The sequence below is a fragment of the Oryctolagus cuniculus genome, chromosome 9, assembly GCF_964237555.1.
Source record: "Oryctolagus cuniculus chromosome 9, mOryCun1.1, whole genome shotgun sequence".
In the NCBI taxonomy this organism is placed as follows: domain Eukaryota; kingdom Metazoa; phylum Chordata; class Mammalia; order Lagomorpha; family Leporidae; genus Oryctolagus; species Oryctolagus cuniculus.
This window is the reverse complement of record NC_091440.1, coordinates 12,462,610-12,487,876: the sequence shown is the minus strand read 5'-3', so window position 1 is coordinate 12,487,876 and position 25,267 is coordinate 12,462,610. Positions and strand designations below refer to the sequence as shown.

Here is a 25,267-nt window from a genome sequence, read left to right as displayed (position 1 = left end):
ACCCAGAGAGTCTACACCCCTGAGAGCTGGAGGTAGGCGGTAGTGGGTGAGGGAGAAGTGTAATCTGGATCATGGGCCGGGGAGTCGGTGCTGGTAGTAACATCACTGTGGAGAGTCAGCACCTGGGGAGACCGATTTGAGCTTGCCTCTTTCTTGTAGATACTCCTGTCCATCCTCTCACCAGCAGGGAATTGATGGATCATCTGATCAACACGTTATAAAAGATGAAGTGTACCTTTTTAAAATAAGATTTTAGTGCCAGCATTAGTCATCTGTTATAGAGGTTCAGAGGACAAGTAATGACCTAGGATGTAGCAACTAAGACCAAGCAAGGAAGGAACTAACTCAGTGGTTTAGCTTGGTGGGCTGCCTGGTTTATCACAGGTTGCCAGCCTTAATCAGGTTCCTGCTGTGGGCCAGGTACTGCTTCACATTTACTAATTTCATTTTCTTGTTAGCTTTATGAGAGAGGTAACTTATGTCTTTTATAGAGAAGAAAACCAAGTTCCAGAGAGGTACGTAGTAACTTGCTTACAGTCACAAAGACAGTACTGGGGCCCAAGGCTTCTGACTGTAGCACCTTGGCTCTTCTCATGGCTGAGCTTGGCTGCCTTGCTCTCCAGGGCTTTAGCAAATAAATTAGGTTGGCTGAAAAGGCATTTGGTTTTTGTTAACTTTTTGGGGTGTGTGTGTGATCTGCTTAGTTGGTTTTTGCCGCAGCATCCACCCCTCCAATTTACAGTAAAACAGCATTAAAAAAATTTATTTCTTTATTTGAAAGGCAGAGCATCAGAAGGAGAGAAAGATACACACACACAGAGAGAGAGAGAGAGAGAGAGAGAGAGAGAGATCGAGAGAGAGAGATCTTTCCTCTGTGGTTTCACCCAACTGACTGCAATGGCCAGGGCTTGGACAGGCCAAAGACAGGAACCCAACCAATTCAGTTCTCACATATAGGTGGTGGTGGTAGGGATCTAAATACTTGAGCCATCACCAATTTCCTCCCAAGGTGCGCATTAGTAGGAAGCTGAAACCTGAGTGGAGCTGGGACTCGAACCCAAGGCATTTCAACACTGTTCACAGGGTTCTCAGTTTGTCCTAACCACTATGCCAATGGCCTGCCCTGAGAACTATCATAAGAATGTTCCAAAGCTGAGAGTGTTAGCACAATCAATGATTTTTTTCTTCAAATATTGCCAAGTTGGATTTGTGAACAAAAAATGATGCTTTGCTTCAAAGACATTTAAAAAAAAGTATTTATTTTATTTGAAAGAGTGACAGACTGGGGAAGACACAGAGATCTTGCATTTAGTGGTTCACTCCTCAAGTGCCTACAAAGCAGGTGTGAGGCCAGGCTGAAGCCACGAGCCAGGAGTTCCATCTGGGTCTCCCAAGTACTTGAGCCCTCAGCAGTAGGTACATTAGCAGGAGGATGGATCAGAAGTGGGGAGGAGCCAGGACTCGGACTGCCTGCCACTGTGATACAGGATGAGGGCATCCCAAGTAGCATTTTTAACTGCTTCGCTGCCATGCCTCCTCTAATTTAAGAGGTTGGTTTTATATAAAAAGCAAAATTTAGTTGGTACATGAAGAGCTTAATATTTATTGTATTTTTTGTTAAAGCTTAATATCTATAAGTCAAAATCTCTTTTCTGTTGCTGTTTTATATAACAAATATGTGGTCATTCAATTTGAAAACTTACTGCCATGTAAAGTTTGATTTTTTTACCTAATGAAATAGTTTGCTTGAGAATTACAAATAAGGTAGTACTCTCTATATTTCTTACAAGAACATGTTTTCTGAAACCTAAGTTTCAAATGAAGGCACATGATGTGGTGAAAGCTTGAAGAATTCAGAGATGGGTGAATTTTTGGGCTTGCTTTTTACCCAACATCAACAGTCCCTTATTTAGTGTACCTTGTCTTTAACTGAAACAGAGCCGAAGCCTGTCTGGTTCTCAAGTCCCTGACATGATCTTTTGTTATTGATCTTTCCTGTGACCACGGTGTGATGTTTCCTTGCTGTCTGTCACCTCGGAGAATGCTGGCAGGCCACCTCATCTCTTTGGATTTAGTTTACTTGTAAAACTGCCGCTCTGGAGATGAGTTCTGTTGGCATTCCTGAGATTGTGTCTTACTTTAACAGACTGGTTTTTACAGAAACTGATGGATAGTTATTTATTTGTTGAACAAGTAACAGGTTGATCACGCCAGTTTGCTAAGCTCTGGGGATCCAGCGGTTAGCAGGGGCTGTCCCCTGGAAGGATAGGATGTAGTGTGAGCACACAGCAAAGGCACCAACCTGCGCAGGAAGGACTGGGAGGCTGCGTAAGGAAGGTGCCTTTATGTGCAAACGGAAGCACAACTCTAACAGAAAGGGGTAGCTCAGGGCTGGAGCTTGGCATAGCAGGCAAAGCAGCCGCCTGCAGTGCTGGCATCCCATGTGGGCGCTGGTTTGTGTCCCGGCTGTTCTGCTTCTGATCCAGCTCTCTGCTTATGGCCTGGGAAAGTGGTGGAAGATGGCCTGAGTCCTTGGCCCCTGCACCCACGTGGGAGACTGGGAAGAAGCTCCTGGCGCCCGGCTTTGGATCAGCACAGCTCTGGCCGTTACAGCCGTTTGGAGAGTAGACCAGTGGATGGAAGACTTTCTCTCTCTCTCTCTCTCTCTCTGCCCCTGCCTCTCTGTAACTCTGCCTTTCAAAATAAATAAATAAGTAAATATTAAAAAAAAAAAAAGAAAGTGGTAGCTCTTCTCTTACCTGGACCCTCTGTGTCCCAGCTGGACTTCACAAATCCCTCCTGCTCTCAGAATATTCATTCATTTGTTCATTTATTTGATCACTCATTCATTTAATGATTTATATAAAAACTGCCAGAGACAGTTCTAGGCATTTGGAGTACGTTATTGAACCAACCAGGCAGGGATCTCTGGTCCTCAGGAGCATACATTTTAATGGCGTAGGTAGGCGATGGAAGGTAGAAAACCACTCTGTGGCCTCACTCTTCAGGCTGCAGCCACCATGAATGCTTTTCATCCTGTTGTCTTTTGTTAGGTTCTTTTCATCAGCACACCTGATGAGGTTTCCAGGACTCTGATTTTGAACCAAAGGTCCCCATTGCCACCTTCCCTCTTGGCTACGTCTTTGTGGCATGCATCACATACTCATTTCTTAGCTGCTGTGTAGTCATAGTTAAGGCCTGTTTCCAGTACTTGTAAGGGACAAGACAACTGGGATGGTACCTTTCCTATTTCCTCCTGTGTCTTTAGGGCCCTGTATGTGGCCAGTCTTAATAGCTGTTTTGGGGGCTGGTATTGTGAATTAGCAGGTTAAGCCGCCACTTGCTACACCAGCATCCCCTGTGGGTGCTGGTTTAAGATCTAACTGCTCCACTTCCCATCCAGCTCCCTGCTAATGACACCTGGGAAAGCAGCAGCAGATATCTCAAGTGCTTGGGCATCTGTACCCATGTGGGAGACCCTAAAGAAATTCCAGGCTCTTGGCTTCAGAATGGCCCAGCCCTGGTTGTTGGGGCCATTTGAAGAGTGAACCAGGGGATGGAAGATCCATCTCTCTCTCTCTCTCTCTCTCTCTCTCTCTGTAATTCTGCCTTTCAAATAAATGAAAAAAATAAATCTTTTTTTTAAAAAGGGCTGTTTTGATGGAAGGAACTGAAAGAAAATTTCTGTCTGATTCTGTCTGCCTCTCAGTACGCTAAGCACAGGATCTGGATGTAGGCTTGAAGTGCTGGGCAGGTGGGGACTGGAACTGAGACTGGTGGCTTAGGCAGGTGGGATCAAAGACTAAAACCAAGTTAAGGAGTTTGAGTTTGGTTTTAAAGCGATGGGAAGTCATTAGAAGCTTAAGTGGATTTGGGGAATACTGGTTTATTTGATAAGGTTTGAAGCCTTGGCAGTTGTTAATTGGATAGTCTGAAAAACTTACCAGCATGTCTGATGTAATTTTTAATCTATGAAGTCTGTATGAAGTATAAAATTATGATCATTGTGATAAAAATGGGCATATATACCTAAGGGTATATAATATTAAGTGGTTTCCCTTTTTCCCCAACTCTTAAGCCTGCTTGACAAAAAGATTATTTATTTATCTGAAAGGCAGATTGACAGAGAAAGGAAGGAGAGAGATAAAGACAGGGAGGGAGGGAGAGAGGGATCTTCTATCTGCTGGTTCATTCCCCAAATGGCTACAATGGCCAGGTCTGGGTCAGGTCAAAGCCAGGATCCAGGAACTCTGTCCTGGTCTCCTACGTGGGTGGCAGGGGCTCAAGTACTTGGGCCATCATCTGCTGTCTTCCAAGATGCATTAGGAAGCTGGATCAGAAGCAGAGCAACTGGAACTTGAACCAACACTCCAAAATGAGTTGCTGGTGTTGCAAGCCATGGCTTAACTGGCTGTACTACAATATTGGCCCTGCAGTCCTACTTTTGAGCAGTAACTCAAGCTGAATGCTTTTAAAAGATTTATTTATTTATTAGAAATGGAGGGAGGGAAAGGGAGAGGGAGAGATATTTCCATTCACTGGTTCATTCCTGAATGGCTACGATAGCTGGGACTGCTCCAGGTTAAAGCCAGTGCCTGGAACTCAGTCCGTGTCTTCTGCGTGGATGGCAGGGACCCGAGTACCTGCTGCCTCCCGTGGCACACCTGATTAGAAGCAAAGCTGAGATGCAGAACAGGCACTGTGATGTGGGCTGCAGGCATCCCAAGTGTCAGCTCAGCCACCGCACCATGATGCCTGCCTCTCAAGCTGACATTTCCTATCGCTATCCATGTGTGAACTTTAATGTGGTTTCAAGTGTCTGTTTCTGTTTTAATGCAGCTAAGATCATAGTATTTGTTAGTTTTCTGTTGCTTTAAGAAAAATAGCAGGCTGAGTACTTTATAAGGGCTTATATAGCCCACAGTTTGGAGGTTGAAAGTCCAAGATTAGGTGGTCCCATCTGTGTTGGGCAGTCTTTTCTGGCCTATGGTCAGGTACCCTGGCTGCATCACAACTTGGTGGGAGAGAAAGGAAGAGAACTAAGTACAGAGGTGGTCTCATGCAAGAGATAGAAAGCCAGAGAGATTCTGGGGCAAGCCTTGCTCTTTTTGAAACAACTCTGGGGAACTAACCTAGGGTCATTTCTGATTGTGGCACCCACAGTGATCTAACTGATCCGACCACCTGTCACTAGACCCTGCCTCTGAAAGGTTCCACCACCTCTTACCACTGCCACACGGGAGCTAGGCCTGCAGCAGAGGAACCGTGCCGGAACACACCCCGACACCCCCCAGATCGTGGAAGTGTGCGTATTACAGCTCGCTTCACTCCCCACAGCGTACGGTGTGTCTTGCTCATCTTTAGTGTGTAACAGCTTTCCTCTGAAAGGGTAGCCGGAGTCTGCGCCATCATCCTCCAGCACAGAAGCAAGGCCTGTGGGACCCTGTTTGTATCCCACGAGGCCAGGGCAGGCCGTGCCCACTCTCACTCGTCTTGTCCTTCTCTGCCTTCTCCTTACAGTGTTTCAGCTTCAGCTGCATGGCCACCTTTCATCTCCCAGCGCATACGAAGCGCCTTCCTGATACGTGGCTTTGTGCGTGTGCTTCCTCTGTTCCTCAGTCCTCTTCCCTTGGTCTTCCTCTGGCGGCATGCTGCTTTATCCCAACTTTAACTTCGGCTTCAGAAAGCCTGCATGTGTGCAGGCAGTCTAAAACAGGGTTTCCTTTTTATTCTCTGCCATAGTGCTCCATGTCATATTTATTTCAAGTACCATTTGATTTGTTTACTCAGTTTTATTTCTCTCACCATGCTCAAATAAGCTCCATGAGGCAGAGACTGTATTTTGTACAGTATTGTTTTGGGTGAATATTTATTGAATTGATGTATAAAATATAAATGGGTGAATGGGAACATATGGCTTAACCTCGTTCTTTGTAAAGACTATGTAATATTCTACTTTACAGATGTACCATTTGTGGTGCCATTTCCTTATTAGAGGCCTATTAGATTTACAGATTTTTTTTCTGCTTAAAACACCACCAACAATTTGTAAATAATTTTTTAGTTGTATCTCTTTGTGTGTGCATGCTACTGACAATGTCTTTTAAAAAGGATCACACTAGGGGCCAGCACTGTGGTGTAGCCTGTAAAGCCACCACCTGTAGTGGGCCGGCGCTGTGGTGTAGCCAGTAAAGCCACCACTTGTAGTGCCGGTATCCCATGTGGGCGCCAGTTCATGTCCTGGCTGCTCCACTTCCAATCCAACTCTTTATGGCTGGGGAAAGCAGTGGAGGATGGCCCAAGTCCTTGGGCTCCTGCACCCATGTGGGAAACCCGGAAGAAGCTCCTGGCTCCTGGCTTCAGATCAGCACAGCTCTGGCCATTGCAGTCATCTGGGGAGTGAACCAACGTCTGTCTGTCTCTGTCTCTGTCTCTGTCTCTCTTTCTCTCTCTCTCTGCCTCTTTAATAAATAAATAAAGCTTCAAAAAAAAAAAAAAAACCACACACTATTTCTTAGGACATTAGAAGTGCTTGTTTACGTTCAAGTCATGGCTCTTGGCCTTTGTGAAACTTCAGTTTCCTAGGTGAAAATGAATGTCATTGTTTTAATTTGCATTCTTGTAATCACTACTAAGCTTAAGCATATTTTATGTATTAGTCTTTTGGATTTCTTTTCATGTGAACTTCTTTTTTAAACATTTACCCTTTTTCTTAATGACTGTCTTTTTTTAGTGCTTTCGGTTTTACTGAAATTTTTTTCCTAACTAATAATCTTATAAAGAAGTGTTAAAATGTGATATTATCAGTGCAGTGGAATTTTAAGATATATAGGCTTTTTATCTCTCCAGAAGTAATTTTTTTAAAGATTTATTTATTTATTTGAAAGAGTTACACAGAGAGAGAAGGGGAGAGAGAGAGAGAGAGCGAGAGCGCCTTCGAGAGAGAGGTTCTCCATCTGCTGATTGACTCCGCAGTTGGCTGCAACAGCCAGAGCTGCACGGATCCAAAGCCAGGAGCCAGGAGTTTCATCTAGGTCTCCCACATGAGTGCAGGGGCCCAAGGACTTGGGCTATCTTCTGCTGCTTTCGTAGGCCAAAGCAGAGAGCTGGATCAGATTTGGAGCAGCTGGGACTTGAACTAGTGCCCATATGGGATGCCAGCACTGCAGGTAACAGCTTTACCTGCTATACCACAGCACCGGCTCCCAGAAAGTAAATTTTTTTTTTTGACAGGCAGAGTTAGACAGAGAGAGAGAGACAGAAAAGTCTTCCTTCCGTTGGTTCACCCCCCAAATGGCCGCTACGGCTGGCGTGCTGCGCTGATCCGAAGCCAGGAGCCAGGTGCTTCCTCCCTGTCTCCTATGCTGGTGCAGGGCCCAAGCACTTGGGCCTTCCTCCACTACCTTCCCAGGCAACAGCAGAGAGCTGGACTGGAAGAGGAGCAACCGGGACTAGAACCCGGGGTGCCGCAGGCGGAGGATTAGCCTAGTGAGCTGCGTCGCCGGCCCCAGAAAGTAATTTTATATAACCCAACAGTAGAAATAAATGTATAGAAAGACCATATTGAAGCTGAGTATATTTAGTACATTATCATTGATACTGACAATAATGTTTTTAATGTCTAGTGCATAATAAGTCCTAATAATTATTTTTGGATAAGTGAGAAGTAAAAAGTTAATTTTTAAAACAATTTGCTTTATGTGAAAGTTCATTTAGTCGTATTTGATTTACATAGTAAGAAAACGTAAGCATACCGATTGGTAAAAAGATAGGATTGTTTGTGGCATTTTATAGAAGTGTTGGATTTGTGGTAAAGCATACCTACAAGTTTTGCTGTGTTTCAATATATATCTTTATATACACACACATCTGTAGCATGTGCATATAAATAAGTAAAGAAACATGACTAAGGAATTGTATGAATTGGCCTTTGAAACTTGCCTGTTAGAATAAGCATTTAGGTAACAGTTTATTCTGTCTCAGAATGAATATCTTTTGCAAATATGCTGTTACACATTTGAAAGAAGAGAATGCTTTCAAAGTTCCCTTCTGGACTTAGAATCACCCAGTCTTGGGCAGCCATCACTCTTCCTGTATTTTCTTGGAGAGGCACTAATTGTTGGCATTTGGCAGGTTTAACACTTCCTGACAGAGAGGCTATTAGGGGGAAGTATTCTCCAATAACTGTCACTGGCTGGGACAAAGAACTTTCCAACCCAATGTGTGGAAACCACTAACATTCTTAAATGTCCCCTTTCATGGATTTTTATCCCTTTAAGCTGAAATTTGGAGAATGCAGAGTCAGTGAAAACAGTGAGGTGTAATAAAACAGTAAACTGTTTTTTGGGGGGTGTAGGGTGGGAGGTACAGATTTATCTCTTACTTGAAAACAATTGTTATTTGGAAAATCTCATTAGCACATGTGACTGCTTGGAGTAAAAAAAAAAAAAGACTTAAAACTGATGTCGCTTTCAGGACTGCTTTGAACTTAACAAGCACCTATTTGTGGAGCAGACTGGCTAATGAAAGGAAATTAAATTTTTCTGACAACTTCCCCTGCCAACCTCCTTATTCATGGGATGTTATTAGGTACTGAAGACTTTTCAGGAAGATTTTTTTTATTAGACATAAATGAACCAGTTATAAACATCTCTGCAACTCCCCCAATTATGGGAGGATTTTGACATGGTTGTTCTATATTTTAAATGTATTGTCTTAAACACTTAAAAAATACCAGGTTTCAGGTCAGTGTGTTTATTGAGTCACTTGTTTTCTAACAATTTGGACATACTCTCCAGCTAATGGTTTCAAAGCAGATTTGTGAGTCCTTGTGGTAGTTTAGTTGGTGTCATTGAATTATGAAAAATAAACTTTGAAGGAGGCTTGGATTTCAACACTGTTGTATTGTTACATGGGGAAATGTGTCTGGAGTGTTCTGTGTTGGGGGTGTTAGGTGAGAGCCAATGAGAGTCAAGGACAGTTTTTTGTCTTTTCACCTACTTAACGTTGTCTTGGTTGATATTTAGCAGTACTTAATTCTTATATTGATTAACTCTTATATGTACAGGAATTTTCTTTCCTTGGCTTTTTGTAATTTTTTACTCTTACATAAAAAGTTTTAGTTTATGTAAGAAGTTAAAATATACCCCCCCCCAAAGAAATAAAAGCTGAGAATATCAATGGGATTTTTTAAAAAACTGATAATTCTTATAGATTCTTGAAATTTTTATTTCTGGAAAATCAATCGAACTCCTCCCAAACAATAGTGAATCAACTCCCCCTGCTGACAGAATCTAGGAAAACACAATACATAAATATCAGAGAAAGAAATGAGCTGGCCGCCGACAAGCTTTAATGATCTGATTTAGGATTCGGTATTGATTGTAAACATCCAAATTCTGCCATTAAACTCCAGCAACTGCACCAAATCATTGGCAGTTCTGGTAGTGCTTCCTGCCAGCCCATTTCAAACTGCTTTGAGTTTCTTAATATAATAATGATGAGGTAGAATTTACATTCCACTTATGGTATTAATTTTACATTTCTCTGAATGAAAAGGGTTAGAAGGTTGTAAAATTGAACATTAAATGAATCAGAGGAGACAGTAGTGCAATATATGACTGCCCTAAAGACATTGTGCAATGCCTCATGGGATTAATGTTGGGTCTCATTTCCTGCTTTTACAGGATGCAGATGAAGCTGTCAGAATTGCAAGGGAAATTGGTAAGTTCTTAAATTAACTTTGGTAGGGTCTCTGTGTCTTTCAGCAGATACGGTTGAGTAAACGTGTAATAAGTAATTCCCATAGAGCAAATAATATTTTAATAGTTTTAGGTTTCTGATTACTTGTTGATCTAGAAGATTTATCAGTTGAATTACCATATTCTGTTATTAAAGTGGACCTTAAAGAGAAATTTGACCTCTAGCTTTTTTGGAAGATGAAGTAACTGGCTAATTCAAAGAAGGAATTATCTTAAGCATTCTTAAGTTTGGAAACAATGTAAATTTTTATGTAGGTAGTTGAATGGGGCTTATGTACATAAATGATGCATATAATTAAAATGAAGATACCACATTTGATAAAATTCTTCAAGTTTGAGCTTTTTCTTAAGATGTTAATTATCAATTCAGTAATCCTGTTAGGAGAGAGAAAATAGAAAAGAGAAGATTAGAATGGAATATTCTAAATTGGAGTGAAAGGTAAATTGAAGGACATTTTAATGAGTGTTGTACTTGACTGATTTAAGTATAATTGTATTATGTAAGTGTTTTCCAACTGTTTAATTTAAAAAAATATTCCTGGTGCCTGTGAGAATTACTGTATTTCCTGTGTCTACTAGTTAACATGTTTAAGGGTATACTCTTATCATGTATTAGCAATGCTGTCAAAAACTTTACAGTTGTATTAGTCAGTCAGTGTTTGTATTCATTTGGCAGAAATTTGTAGATAGGTGAGAGAAATTAGGATATGCTTAGTAATCAGAGATTCACAACATTTTACAGCATTCTTAGGCTTCTAGGTCCCAGTTTTTTAGCATCCCACACAAAGTAGTCCTATTTCCTTATTAAGGTTGATTATTTCCACATTTGGAGAATGTTTCGTTTGGCAAAGTTCATGTAGTTGATAGTTATAGAAATATCTTACTGGTCTCAATGTGATCACTTGCAGTAGTGAGTGTAGTCTTTGTGAATGGGACAGGCTACTTAGCAGTTCTCAGTGATCTGAAAAGTCAGTTGACATTTCTCTTTCTAATTGGGTCTGGCTAAATTATTTTGATTTTGTTCATTATGAATTGTGTTCTATTGGTTGTTTATTTGTTTTGCAAAAACGTCCTGAGTTTATGTCCAGACCATAGAAAAATCTTACTTTATCTGATTGCAACATGTCTTCATTAATCATTTCATTAGAATTGTTAACAGTTTCAGAAAAAATTTCAGTATATAACTACACAGGAAGATTGCTAAATAAATTTGACCACATGGAACTGATTTTATGGTCTCTTTATTGAGAAAGTAAAAAATTTCTATCTGTCGTTTGAAATCATTAGCATTCTTCATTGCTTCAGAGATACATAACATGTCTGCTGCCTTTTAAGGAGACTTTTCTAAAATATTTATCAAATTCTTTAAAAAGTCCTCTTCCTAGTTCTAGTTTAGCTATGACTATCTACCTTGTAAAACATAGTAATGCTATTATCCTAAAAGCATCTATATGCAAAGACAATATTGCGAGGAATTTAGAGATATAAAAAGAGATTTAAAAAGTCTGGAATTATGTCACTGTGCCTCATGTTAAATTATGAACCTTCGGCATTTCCTTTGTGGAAGTGGCAGACTGTGGATTGCTTTGCTTGCTCTCCTGCCTTCTGCTGCTTTTTATAACCTGTGACTCTAAGACACCAGTTGATCACGAAGGGCCTCAGTCTGAGCAGTTGATACCACTTTGTTTTCCCTCTCCACATTTTATTTCTTTACTTTTCCTTCTTTTCAGGTATTCTGCTACTGTGGTTTTCTCGTCTTGTCAAAATCTCTCCTTTATTCTTAGGCACATAATTTATGATTCCTTCCTCTTTTCTGTCTCTGTTATATTTTCCCACTTATTATTCCCTCTCATTTGAGCAATAAATGACTGCAGTCTGTTAAGTATAAGAGTGCCCATGGCTTGCTAATACTGAAAGAAGGGATTCCATAAAATTTGAGGTGAAATAAAACGTAGTAATGAACCAGGGTCATCAGCGTTTGTAAAGCTTTTGAAATTTCCTGAGAAGCCCGTCTCAGTCACCGCAGAAACTCCCAACTTACACTGACTTATGTATTATCAAGACCTTTCAGTTGTCTGTGTTGTTTGGTGATTCGATTATTTTTTCTATTTTTATTGGAATTCATCACTTTTTAACTATGTTATGATTTTCGTGGGCCTTTGTGAGTTCCTGTAGGAGGTGAACTAAACACTGAATCCGTTAGAAAATAGATCCCCAGTTCTAAACTAAATTAGAATCAAACCTTTGTGGCTGTCAGCTTGTAAGTTGCTGTTGTCTGTGTGTCATACCTATGTCTAGATTTTTTTCTTGTACTTCTTTGTTCCTGATGAAAATAAGGTTGATACGGTTTTGTTTATTTTCTCCTTCCTTCATGTCTACTTTTCTTCTGGAAACAGGAATATAAGCTGTCAGAGTAGGTAACCAACTGTCCTGAGTGGTGATGAATTAGGTGCCCTTCACATAATGGCAGCCCCTAGCTCTTGTTCATGGTTTGTTTCCCATGTGCCTGGCTCTTCGGAAATGTTATTTCTAATGCTAATTGCTGGGTTTAATTATTTTCATTTACATTTATAGGAAATGAAGGAGTAGAAGTGATAATGTAATTTGCTCAGAGTCACAGAGCTACTGATTTAAATTCAGATTTCTTTGGCTCCAGCAACCACAGATTTTCTTATACTTGGGCTAAACTGATGGAATTATGGGATGAGAACTGAAATTTGATTCACCAATTTGTGTAAAAATAATATAAAATACTTAAGCATGTTGTAAGCGGAGTAGAAAAATCAGGCAGCTTATTATCACTGATGGGGTGAAAGGCAGTTAAAACTTAATGTGTTACTTCTGTATGTTTGTTTTTTGGACTATCATGTGTCCTTCCTGAATTTTATCCTTTGACCTCTAAATTTAGAGATACAGGTCTGTTGATCCCAGCTTATCTGTAATCTCAGTAGTAATCAGTGAGTGAGATTTCCATTTAAATTTGATCTTTTTGCTAGACCAAAGGTCCTTAATACAATCAAGTCAAAATTGATTCTGGAAAGGGCGAGAAACTAAATCTAAAAACTGTCTTTTTCAGATTAGTCTGATTCTATTCCTTTGCCTCTCCTTCTTGTGATCACAAATCATGCCACTTTAAATGTTGAAAAAAGTTTTTTTGACTCTTTAATTCATTGTCCTATAAACCTGCTTCTACCCCAGTTTCTCTTCTTGTCTTTCCAGTTTCTTTTCTTGTCTTTTTTTTTTTTTTTTTTTTGACAGATAGATAGTGAGAGAGACAGAGAGAAAGGTCTTCCTTCCGTTGGTTCACCCCCCAAATGGCCACTATGGCTGGACCTATGCCAATCTGAAGCCAGGAATCAACGCGGGTGCAGGAGCCCAAGCACTTGGGCCATCCTCCACTGCCTTCCCGGGCCACAGCGGAGAGCTGGACTGGAAGAGGAGCAGCTGGGACTAGAACCTGGTGCCCATATGGGATGCGGGCACCACAGGCAGAGGATTAACCTAGTGAGCCATGGTGCCGGCCCTCCCTCCCTCTTTTTTTTTTTTTTTTTTTTTGACAGGCAGAGTGGACAGTGAGAGAGAGAGACAGAGAGAGAAAGGTCTTCCTTTGCCGTTGGTTCACCCTCCAATGGCCGCCGCTGCAGCCGGCGCACCGCGCTGATCCTGGCAGGAGCCAGGAGCCAGGTGCTTTTCCTGGTCTCCCATGGGGTGCAGGGCCCAAGCACCTGGGCCATCCTCCACTGCACTCCCTGGCCATAGCAGAGAGCTGGCCTGGAAGAGGGGCAACCGGGACAGAATCCGGCGCCCCAACCGGGACTAGAACCCGGTGTGCCGGCGCCGCAAGGTGGAGGATTAGCCTATTGAGCCACGGCGCCGGCTCTTTTTTTTTTTTTTTAAGATTTATCTGAGAGGCAGAGAAGGAGGGAGGGAGGGAAGGAGGTAGAGAGAGGGAGAAGGAGAGGAAGAGGGAGAGGGAGAGAGAGAGAGGTCTTTCCTCTGCTGGTTTACTTCCCAAAGGGCTGGAGTTGGGCTGTAACCAAAGTCAGGGGCCAGGAGCTTCTTCTTGGTCTCCCATGGGTGTGCAGTTACCACAGGACTTGGGCCATCTTCTGTTGCTTTCTCAGGACATTAGCAGGGAGCTAGGTCAGAAGTGGAGCAACCGGGACACGAACCCCTTCTCAGTCACTACAGAAACTCCCAGAGTGGAGCAGCTGGGACACGACCACATACCCAGGTGGGATGCTGGTGCCACAGACACAGGTTTAACCCACTATGCCATAGAACTGGCCCTCTCCCCCAGTTTCTATGTCTGCTGCGTGCTGCCCCATTCACTCAGGCCATAACCTAGGACCTATCCTGTCTCGTCATCCTGTTGGGAACCCCTCAGTAGTACTGCCAGTTCTCCATGCTAAACGTATCACATGCTCACTGCTCACCGTCTTCACCACCACCACTCTGCTGCATGCTACCACTGGCTCTTCCAGTGACTGCTGTGACAGTGTTTCTAGCTCTTTTTTTTTTTTTTTTTTACAGGCAGAGTGGACAGTGAGAGAGAGAGACAGAGAGAAAGGTCTTCCTTTTGCCGTTGGTTCACCCTCCAATGGCCGCCGCGGCTGGCGTGCTGTGGCCGGCGCACCGCGCTGATCCGATGGCAGGAGCCAGGAGCCAGGTGCTTTTCCTGGTCTCCCATGGGGTGCAGGGCCCAAGCACCTGGGCCATCCTCCACTGCACTCCCTGGCCACAGCAGAGGGCTGGCCTGGAAGAGGGGCAACCGGGACAGAATCCGGCGCCCCGACCAGGACTAGAACCCGGTGTGCCGGCGCCGCTAGGCGGAGGATTAGCCTAGTGAGCCGCGGCGCCGGCCTCTAGCTCTTTTTTTCACACAGTTCAAAGCCAATCTTGACATGGCAGACAGTCAATATTTTAAAGCTTCTCAAAGACAAGGACAAACATTTCATCCTACCCCTTCTGTGGTTTTAACCTGCTGATGACTTGACTTTGCACTTAGATAAAATCACAATCCCTTACCCTGATTGCAAACTCCTTATAAATTTGGCCCTGTCTTTCTCCCCAGTCTCATTGTATACTCTTCGTCCTTGCCTGCTATACTTCAGTCACAGTGGCTTGCTTAAACACACCAAATTTCAGGGCCTTAGGCTGAGAAGTTTTTGGAGGAGGGGACAGAAGGATCTGGAAGATTCTTGCTGATATCTTCACAGAGATGAATCCTTGTAGCTTCTTACATCTTGGCTTAAGTATCATGTCTTTGAGAGAAAATGCTCTAACAGTGCCTCCCAGTTGTTTTGTCTTAAATTCTAAATCTTTCCACATATTTACCTTGTTCCTTCTCAGTATTTTATCTTATTTTTATTTATTTTAAATGCAGAGTTACAGACAGAGAAAGAGAAAGAGAAAGGCAGAGAGAGAGAGAGAGAGAGAGAGAGAGAGAGAGAGAGGTCTTTAATTTGCTAGTTCACTCCCCAAATGGCTGCAATGGCTGGAGCTGGACCAGTCCACGTGGGTGCAGGAGCCCAAGGACTTGGAGCATCTTCTACTGCTTTCCCAGGCCATCAGCAGGGAGCTGGATGGGAATTGGAGCAGCTGGGACTAGAACCTGTGCTCCTTTGGGACCCCAGCCCTGCAGGTGGTGGCTTTACGTGCTAAGCACAGCGTTGGTCTTCTCAGTATTTTATTTTGAAAGATTTCAGTTGTACTGCATTTTAAAAGATTTTATAGTTTATACCCAGTACCAATATTCTCCTGTCAATGTTTTGTTATATTTTATCTCTTGTCTATCTATATGTTAATTTTGTTGTATTTCAAAGTAAATTGCCCATACCAGTACATGTCCCACTGAATACTTCAACATACATGTCACTAAATGAGTTCATTATTTGTAGAGTTTTTGTTATTTTATTGCAAAAGTTACATACAGTAATGTGAACAAATGTAAAGTCTTTAGTTGCTAATCTTGGATATGCGTACAGCTGTGTAACTCCAAAGCCCACCAAGATATTAAACATTACTGTTACCCCAAAGAGTCCTCTCTCAGCCCTCCCAAGTTCCCCAGCCCCGGCAGCAACCTGTTCTGAATTCTTATACTAAAAATTAGGTTTTCAAAATTTGAAATAAAATTTAACTACTATAAAATCATCCTCTCAAAATGTATAAATGAGTGTTTTTTTTTTTTAAATACATAGACTATGTAGTATAACTGTCATCATTGTCTAATTCCATGACATCTTCATTATTCCCTCTCCCTGGCTCCTGACAACCACTAATTTGACTTAGCTAATGTGGATATTTCATATAAATGGAAGTATAGCTTTTGTGTCTGGTTTCTTCCACTTAGAAGTGTGGCTAAGATTCACTCTCCATGTTCTTTCTACCTTGTATCAGTGTTTCATTTCCTTTTATGACTGAAGAGTGAATTTCCATTGTAAGGGCACATCACATTTTGTTTATTCATCTGTTGATGAACATTTGGGTTGTTTACACCTCTAGGCTATTGTCTACTGTGACCTTGTGTGTGCTTGTGTTAGTTTGAGTACCTGTGCTCTGTTATTTTGAGTATATGCCTAGGAGTAGAATCGCTGGGTTATAGGACTGTGGTGAATTTTTGAGCAACTCTGAAACTGTTTTCCATGGTGGCTAAACCATTTTATGTTCGTATCGGGAATATTTGAGGTTTTGGTTTCTTCACATCTTTGCGAACACTTCTTATTTTAATTTTTTTTGTTTGAGAGGCAAAGAGAAGAAAAGACAAAAACAGTCTGGGAGGCAGAGAGACACATAGACATAGAGAGCTCCCATCAGACTGTTAGCTCCCCAAATGCATGCACCGACTGGGGCTGGGCCAGGTTGAAACCAGGAGCAGGGAGCACCATAACTGGTCTCCCATGTGGGTGACAGGAACCCAGCTTCATGGGCTGTCACCTGCCATGTATGCATTAACATGTATGCATTAACAGGAAGCCGGAATCCGCAGTGGAGTGGGGCTTGACACCAGGCAGTGTGTCTTAATTGATGCACCGAATACCTGCCCTTTTTTTTTTTTTTAATTTATCCCTATGGTGTTTGTATGGAGTAATATTTCATGAATTTAAGAAGATATGATGGAACTATATGCTATCTACAAGAAACCTACCTTAGATTTAGAGACATAAATAGGTTGAAAGTAAAAGCGTGGAAAAAGATATCCCATGCAAACAGTAACTGAAAGAGTGGTGGGGTGGCTAATACCAGGAAAAAAATAGAATTTAACTCTGAAACTGTTATAAGAGACATAGAAGAACATTACATATTAATTACATAAACATGCACCCCCAAAAAATCCTCAGAGGATATTATCAAACATTGTCAGAACTGAAGGGGAAATGGCAGTTGCACAGCAATAGTGGAGGACATCAGTGGCACACTGTAAGTAATGGGTGGAACATCTGGACAGAAGATCACTAAGAATAGGATGACACTGCCTGCAGTGCTGTGTCACAGCACTGCCTTGCTCTGCAGTGGTCCCAGGACTTGAGTTTGATATGGAACTGTTCCCTTATTTTAACAGATTGCTCTTTTCTGAAAGCACTATGTGATTCTCTGGGAGAAATGAAGTGTATTTATCTTTGCAAAAGATTATTTTATGTTCACTTGGTTATTTTATAGTAAAATTGACCATGTGTTACTTTTCTGTTTCTGGTGTTTAAGGCAATGCCCGTTATAGAGCATATATTTCAGCAAGAGATTATCCAGTGAGTGAACCCACATAGAAGTGAATACACAGCTTTCAGGGACTGAGGCGGTAGGAGGATTTCATTCAGTCCCAGTGCTTCTTGGAGTTCTCCCACGCCCTCAGACTCCTCCATATTCTTTTTATTTTTTTATTTTTTGACAGGCAGAGTGGACAGTGAGAGAGAGAGACAGAGAGAGAAAGGTCTTCCTTTGCCGTTGGTTCACCCTCCAATGGCCGCCGCTGCAGCCGGCGCACCGCGCTGATCCGATGGCAGGAGCCAGGAGCCAGGTGCTTTTCCTGGTCTCCCATGGGGTGCAGGGCCCAAGCACTTGGGCCATCCTCCACTGCACTCCCTGGCCATAGCAGAGAGCTGGCCTGGAAGAGGGGCAACCGGGACAGAATCCGGTGCCCTGACCGGGACTAGAACCCGGTGTGCCGGCGCCGCAAGGTGGAGGATTAGCCTATTGAGCCACGGTGCCGGCTTCCTCCATATTCTGACCCCCTCCCAAAATGTATGCGCAGGTGTAGAAATGAAGTAATCACATATTCTAAAGTTCTTTCACAGTATTTATGGACCATAATTTAGCTATAATTTCTTCACTTTTCGCTTTAATTTCTGGTTTCTTGATGGAAATGGTGTGTGTGTGGGGGAAACAGAAATACTAAGCAACACTTGAGAAACTCAACAAATAGGTAATTGAAACAAACGGAATGATCTGGGGTTAGCGAATCAGTTCTTCTTGTAGGCTGTCCTGTGTTCAGTAGGCTGAGCTAGTGGAAGGTTTTAGGATTCTTTTTTTTTTGAAAGGCATGCTTAGGTCAGGTTGGAAAGGGCCTTGACTACTTGATTAGCTAGTTGTTTTTTGTTTTTTTTTGTTTTTTGTTTTTTTATTTTTTTATTTTTTTAAACAGAGAGAGAGAAAGGGCTTCCTAACATTGGTTCACCCCCAAAATGGCCACTACGGCCAGTGTGCTGCGCTGATCCGAAGCCAGGAGCCAGGTGCTTCCTCCCAGTCTCCCATGCGGGTACAGGGCCCAAGCACTTGGGCCATCCTCCACTGCCTTCCCGTGCCACAGCAGAGAGCTGGACTGGAAGAGGAGCAACAGGGACAGAATCTGGCGCCCCAACCAGGATTAGAACCCAGGGTACTGGCGCCTTAGGAGGGGGATTAGCCAAGTGAACCACGGCACCGGCCAGAAGGTTTTAGGATTCTGAGACTCAACTGTAAGAGAGACTTTAGCTGAAACTTACTGCCTTTACGCTTACCTGGGACTCAGAGAACTCAGGTTCTCTGAAAGTTGGGCTCAGTGTCTGCCCGCCTCTGATCAGGGTGTAGGGGCTGCAGGATCCTTTCTTCTCCATGCTGGCTGCTTGCCTGTGCCTGTGCTTCCCACCTTCCTTTTGGCATAATATAACATTAAAAATAAACTCACTTGTGCCATTTACTTAAGAGAGCAAATTGTTCATACTTAACCATAATTAAAATACTTGGCTAAGCCTGAAATTGTTTATTTCTTCTATTTCATGCTGCTTGGAAACTTTTTCATGTGTTGTGGATGACTCTTGTGGTTAAAGTTATTTTGAAGAAACTGTTAAAAGAAATTACAACCTACAGCTTCTCCTCAGTCTAATTTATTGTCAATCTGGTCTTTAGTAGATATATTTAATATCTAGGGGGATTTAATAAAAACTACCTAAGGAAAAGTTATGCTGAAGAAAATGTTGTTTAGAATGTTCTTTGTGAAAGCTGTTAAAGAATGAGATGTTCATTTTGCTGTTTTCCTATTACTGAAGTATTGTTGTCATTTGAAGCTAGGATGATACTCTTGCCAGTGGGACTGTGTGTTCTGTGGCCTTTTTTCTTCTTTCTTTCTCACCATCAATTGGATGCCTTTATTTTCTTTTATTATTTTTAACATACACAGTTGACTGACACATAATTTCACAGGTTCTCTTTCCATATTTACTGTTAGATTTGCTCCTTCTGCCTTTCCATTTGTTTCTCTCATCTACTTGGTCTTGTTTTATTGTTGTTATTCTTCAGCATCTTTTCTTTTTCCTTTTTTATTCCTTTTTTTTCAGAATACTTTGCATAAGCTTCAGGCAGTAATGCAGAAATATGTTGTAGTGTGAAAAACCATTGGTTTTTGTTTGGAAACTTCCTTTCTTTTTTTGCCTGTGGCTCTAATCCATACACTGAAGTGCACTGGCTCGATCCCTGGAGCAGTGGGGGATCTATTATCTTGTATGTTCTGGAATAAAGGCAGATAGTCCCAATAAAATCATTTTTTTCATAAGGTACAGTTGCTTTTCCCTACCAAATCAGGAATGTTATGTATTATTTATTTTAGCTTGCTTTTAAAAAAGCACTTATTTTATTTATATGAAAGAGTGACAGACAAAGAGATCTTCCATCTGAAGGTTCATTCTCCCAGTGGCTGCAGAGGTTAAGACTGAACAACACTGGGACCATGAGCTTAGAACTCCACCCAGATCTCTCACATGGGTGGCAGGGTCCCAAGTACTTGGGCCACCTTCCTCTGCTTTCCCAGGTGTGTTTAGCAGACAGCTGCTGGGAGTTGAACCAGTGCTCATATGGGATGCCAGCTTCATAGGTGGCTGTTTAACCCACTGTCCCATATGAGCGACCCTTTTAGCTTGTTTTTTCAACCAAAGTTTCAGTGAATCTTGCAGAGAACTCTGAGCACTGGTTGGTCTATCATAGTCCCATGCTAATCACCAGATGTGGGTTGCCGCCCTAGGCAGAAAGCTGAGGACAAGGCAGCTGTTGGCTACCAGTACTCCCAGCAGCTGGGGGAATGTCCGGAACCCTAGTTCCTAATTTTGTGCCATTTTTCATGACTGTTCATTTCTAAGTTTCTTTAGAGTTTCACTATAATTTTTGACTCATTTATTTGTGTATTTTTAAATGACTGAAAAATTTAAATTTTTACTTTGTTAGTGATTTGTAGCTTAATTGCTTTGTGGTCAGTGGTTATAAATGTTTTCATTTAGAATCTCTCAGATTTGATGAAAAGTATGTGAGCTATCACTGCTGCCTCCCAGGGTTTACATTAGTTGGGAACTGGTATAAGGAGCCAGAGGTGGGTTACCTAGGCACTCCAACATGGGGTGGATCCCTGGCAGGAAATGTCACTGAAATAAACATAACTCAATCAGTAGTAGGACAAGTGGAGATTTCTTTTGTTCTCTGATGTGAAGCATGAATGAAGATACAACATCGACTTTGAGTATTTAAAATTATTTTTTAATCCTGAATCTAATGAGTAAAGAATCAGTTACATTCAAACTGTAACTGGAATAGTCTGTAAAACAGCCTCCTTGGGTTCTTCAAAAATATCATTGTCCCGAAGGAGCACCCCCTAATTACAAGCAAGAGCAAACATGAACAACCCCACCCCCCAAGAAAATGCCAAAAGGCAAGTCATATATTTTACATCAATGGAATATAAAGAAGCATGACAACTGCCATGCATAATACTTGCTTTCCCTGAAATTCTAGTCCACAACTGTCACCTGCGGTTTTTTTTCTTGTGTATTTTGAATCTTTTTTTGCTGAAGTTCCATTACCCATCCTCAGAAGCTGTTCTATCTAGAGAGTTGTCCTTCTCCCTAAATATCTTTTATTTTCTTTTTCTTTAAAACTTGCTTTTAGGAAATGGAGGACTTGAGTTAATTTCTCAGCTTTTTAAAAAAGACGATCTTCCTTGCCCCCATCCAGCACATCTTCTCTTTGACCTATGAGAGATTTCTGATTAGCACTACTAAAGGAGGAATCAGATATTTCCCAAGAAATAGTTCACTTTCTCCTTCTTTTTACTCTTCCTTGTACATTAGTGACTCTGTGAAATATTAGTTGAAGGAACTAGTTTAAAAAAATCACATGAAATCGTATGACTTTATGACTGTCATGTAATTAAGATGTCATTTTTGCCATCTTTTAAATGACCAGATTATGCCGCTATGTGCAGAGCAGGGTTTGCCTGAAGACTGAGGATCTTATTGTATCTTGTGCCTGTGAACATGGCAATATCACTTGGTCAAAAGATAGTTCTTTTTGACTTGGAATCCGTAACTAAATGGAAAGGTTGCTAAACTCCTAGAGTCTTCTTTATTGCCTTTCTTCCACATCCAACCATCGCTGACTGTAACTCTAAAACAAACATCAAGTCTTGGTCTTTGTCTCAGCCGGATGCAAGTCACAGGTGTCTATTAGCTGGACCACTGCAAAGTCTTCCTCATCTGTCTCCCTGTGTTCACCCTTTCCCTTTTACAATTCATTCATTGCATAGCAACCCAAGTGAGCACAAACATATGGATTAGGCCGTGACTCTTTCTAACTTGTGCTTCTGTCAGGAATATTCCTCCCTCTTTGATTTTCAGAGGGCTGTCTCTTTCTTGCTATTCACATCTCAGTTTAAATATCAGTTTTCTCAGAGAAGCCTTTTCAAGGAAAAGTAACCCTGATCACTGTCAGTAGGCCTGCTGTTTCTATTGTAGCACTTGATGTTATCTGACATTCCATATCTAACATACATGTATGTATATTTAGGTGCATGGGTATTTGTTTTCTACTAAATAGAAGAAAGGGGAACTTTGTGACTTATTTAACTTTACATCACCCAGAGCCAGTTCAGTTAGTGTTTGGTACTTAGTATGTATTTAGTAAACATTTCTGAACTGATGAATGGAAATTTGATGGTAGAGTTAGAAAGAAGACTGCTTGCTTTGTAAGGAAAATCAGGCTGTGCTGAATGCTGGGAGACTGAGATGATATCTTACTCTGCAGTTAAGCCTTTGCTTGGAAGTAGAGTCCAGAAAAGTAGTAATAGGAGCTTTTTTAGTATGTTGCAACCTAAGCTTCTGCATTTCCTTCTTTTCTCATGTAGTACTTGGTAGACTTCTGTTTGGAAGCACTAGTGTCTTCTGTTGTGCAGAAGGGAGATAAGGAATGGAAACATGTTGGAGTTGGAGTGTCAGGTGAGCTGCATTTATTTTTGGGTATGAGAGAGTAAGTTCACATAATAGTAGTAGGCATCCAATGAGAGGACCATAAAAGTGAGGGAAAAGTTTGGAACAGCAAAGGGACCTGAGTTTAGTTATACATTTTACTTTCATGTGTTTGAAAGGGAGAGAGAGAGAGACAGACAGACAGACATATATTGATTGATTTATTGTCATGTGATGGGCTACTCTTCCTTAGACTTGCAAAAGCCAGAACTGGGCCAGGCCAAAAGATCTCTCATGTGGGTAGCAGGGGCCCAGACACTTGAGACATCATCTGCTGTCTTCCAGGGTGTGTTAGCAGGAGACTGGATCAGAGCTGAGCAGCTGGAACTCACACCATACTTTGATAAGGGAGTGTGGGTGTTGTAAGTAGCTCTACCACAATGCCGGCCCCTATTTATTTATTTATTTATTTAAGAAAGTAATCTCGAGCCGGCGCCGTGGCTCAATAGGCTAATCCTCCACCTTGCGGCGCCGGCACACCGGGTTCTAGTCCCGGTTGGGGCGCCGGATTCTGTCCCGGTTGCCCCTCTTCCAGGCCAGCTCTCTGCTATGGCCAGGGAGTGCAGTGGAGGATGGCCCAGGTGCTTGGGCCCTGCACCCCATGGGAGACCAGGAAAAGCACCTGGCTCCTGGCTCCTGCCAGGATCAGCGCGGTGCGCCGGCTGCAGCGGCGGCCATTGGAGGGTGAACCAACGGCAAAAGGAAGACCTTTCTCTCTCTGTCTCTCTCTCACTGTCCACTCTGCCTGTCAAAAAAAAAAAAAAAAAAAAAAAAAAAAAGAAAGTAATCTCTTCCTACCAGGACGTTTGTCTCCTTGGAAAAGCCTTGAACAATTTGTGTGCTGCTCTGATTAGAGAGGTTGCTTAGTTTCAAATGTGTGTCTATTGGAGAATATAAAATTCAATGATTGAACTCTAGACAAAAGCAAAGCACAGGTGTGAGTGTTTCCATGGATAAGAAAATTTGAGAGAAAATTAGTGGAAATTTCATGTCCAGGTTGGGTAAATGAGGGGTAGCAGTAACCATTAACGTACCTGATTTTTTCAGAGATACCAGCTTTTGAATGAATCTTTTTCTTCCTTTTCCATTAGCCATGACTCAAGTTAACTTGACAGGCAGAGACATAAGTAAGGATGAGAGACAGGGCTGTGTACTGTTATTTAACATTATCTATGTGAAATATTTTTCTCGTTCCTCTTTAGATGTTTAGTTCTTATGTCTATATTGTGTGATGACAGCATGAAAATATGAATTTTCTATGATTTAATGACTTAATTTGGCATAAAATATTCAGTAATAAGCCTTATTGTCTTGAATTGTCATTGCTCTTCTGAAATACTTAGGACGAGTTGATGAGGAAGAAGGCCTATTTCAGCTCATGGTTTTGGAGGTTCACAGTCCAAGATCAGGTGACTTATTGTCTGGGCATCCTGTGATGTGTTACTGCTGGTAGCGTCCCACACTGGTGTAGAACATCCCTTAGCCAGAGAGAGTACATATCTGCCTATGTCTCTCCTTATAAAGCCACCATGATTCAATCACTGGTGCTCAAAAAACTAATCCAGTCTCAGTACTTCCAAGATGCTCACTTCTAAACACCATAATTGAATTAAGGTTCTTCTTATGGCCGGCGCCGCGGCTCACTAGGCTAATCCTCCGCCTTGCGGCGCCGGCACACCGGGTTCTAGTCCCGGTTGGGGCGCCAGATTCTGTCCCGGTTGCCCCTCTTCCAGGCCAGCTCTCTGCTGTGGCCCGGGAGTGCAGTGGAGGATGGCCCAGGTGCTTGGGCCCTGCACCCCATGGGAGACCAGGAAAAGCACCTGGCTCCTGGCTCCTGCCATCGGATCAGCGCGGTGCGCCGGCCGCAGCACGCTGGCCGTGGCGGCCATTGGAGGGTGAACCAATGGCAAAGGAAGACCTTTCTCTCTGTCTCTCTCTCTCACTGTCCACTCTGCCTGTCAAAAAAAAAAAAAAAAAAAAAAAAAAAAAAAAAAAAAAAAAAAAAAAGGTTCTTCTTAGTATCATTAACATCAACTGTGGGGAACAAGGTTTTAACATGAAGGTCTTTGGTGGACACCCAAACCAGTGCACAAACCTTAGAGCTCAAAGATTAAATTAAGAGTTATTGTTAGTCCTGCCAGTTTCTCTGTCCATCCTAACACTTTCATATTTGACTTGTTAGACTTTGACAGGGAATCCTGCCTACCTGGCTGCATGTGTTCACTGGTTTGATGCTGCATAGCTTCTTTTTGGGAAGACCATATTGCCTTACTATATATTGCCCTATTCTGTAATGACCTTTTCAGAACACGTAATAATGACTTGTTGGCAAGTTAATTTATGAGTTAATTTATGAGTTAGATTTACAAGCTAGATCCTTGTAAGCAAGAACAGTGTCCCTGTCTTGTTTTGAAACACACACAAATAATTGTATGGTCCAGAGTCTGTAGCAGATTTGTAAAATGAAATTAGTACTGAAATTAAAAAAACTGCAAATTTCCTAATACTCAGAAGGAACTGAATATGGTAGAGATATAACGCGTCTTGTGGTTTGTTGTTAATGGATAAGAAATATATTTTTAAAATTTTTACTTATTCATTTTACTTATTTGGAAACCAGAAAGACAGAAGTCTCCTGTTCACTTTCCAACTGCCTGACATAGCCAGGGCCAGACCATATCAAAACTGGAAGTTGGGAATTCATTCTGGGTCTCCCTTTTGGGTAGCAACGCTCCACTTACTTGACCC

General features: G+C 42.0%; 1 protein-coding gene across 16 annotated transcripts in view; it reads left to right on the top strand.

The window, feature by feature from the left end:
• Positions 1–25,267, top strand: part of PCCA (propionyl-CoA carboxylase subunit alpha) — a 438,870-nt gene that overhangs the window by 131,942 nt on the left and 281,661 nt on the right. For 9 of the 16 annotated variants that reach the window (XM_051850470.2, XM_051850468.2, XM_051850466.2 and 6 more), the window contains 2 exons: positions 9,687–9,723; positions 23,863–23,928. In XM_051850470.2, the coding sequence (XP_051706430.1) occupies positions 9,687–9,723; positions 23,863–23,928 (103 nt within the window). Of the gene's footprint in view, positions 1–9,686; positions 9,724–22,398; positions 22,490–23,862; positions 23,929–25,267 lie in introns of all 16 variants that reach the window. The other 7 variants (XM_070048637.1, XM_051850469.2, XM_008260152.4 and 4 more) reach the window with 2 other exon arrangements.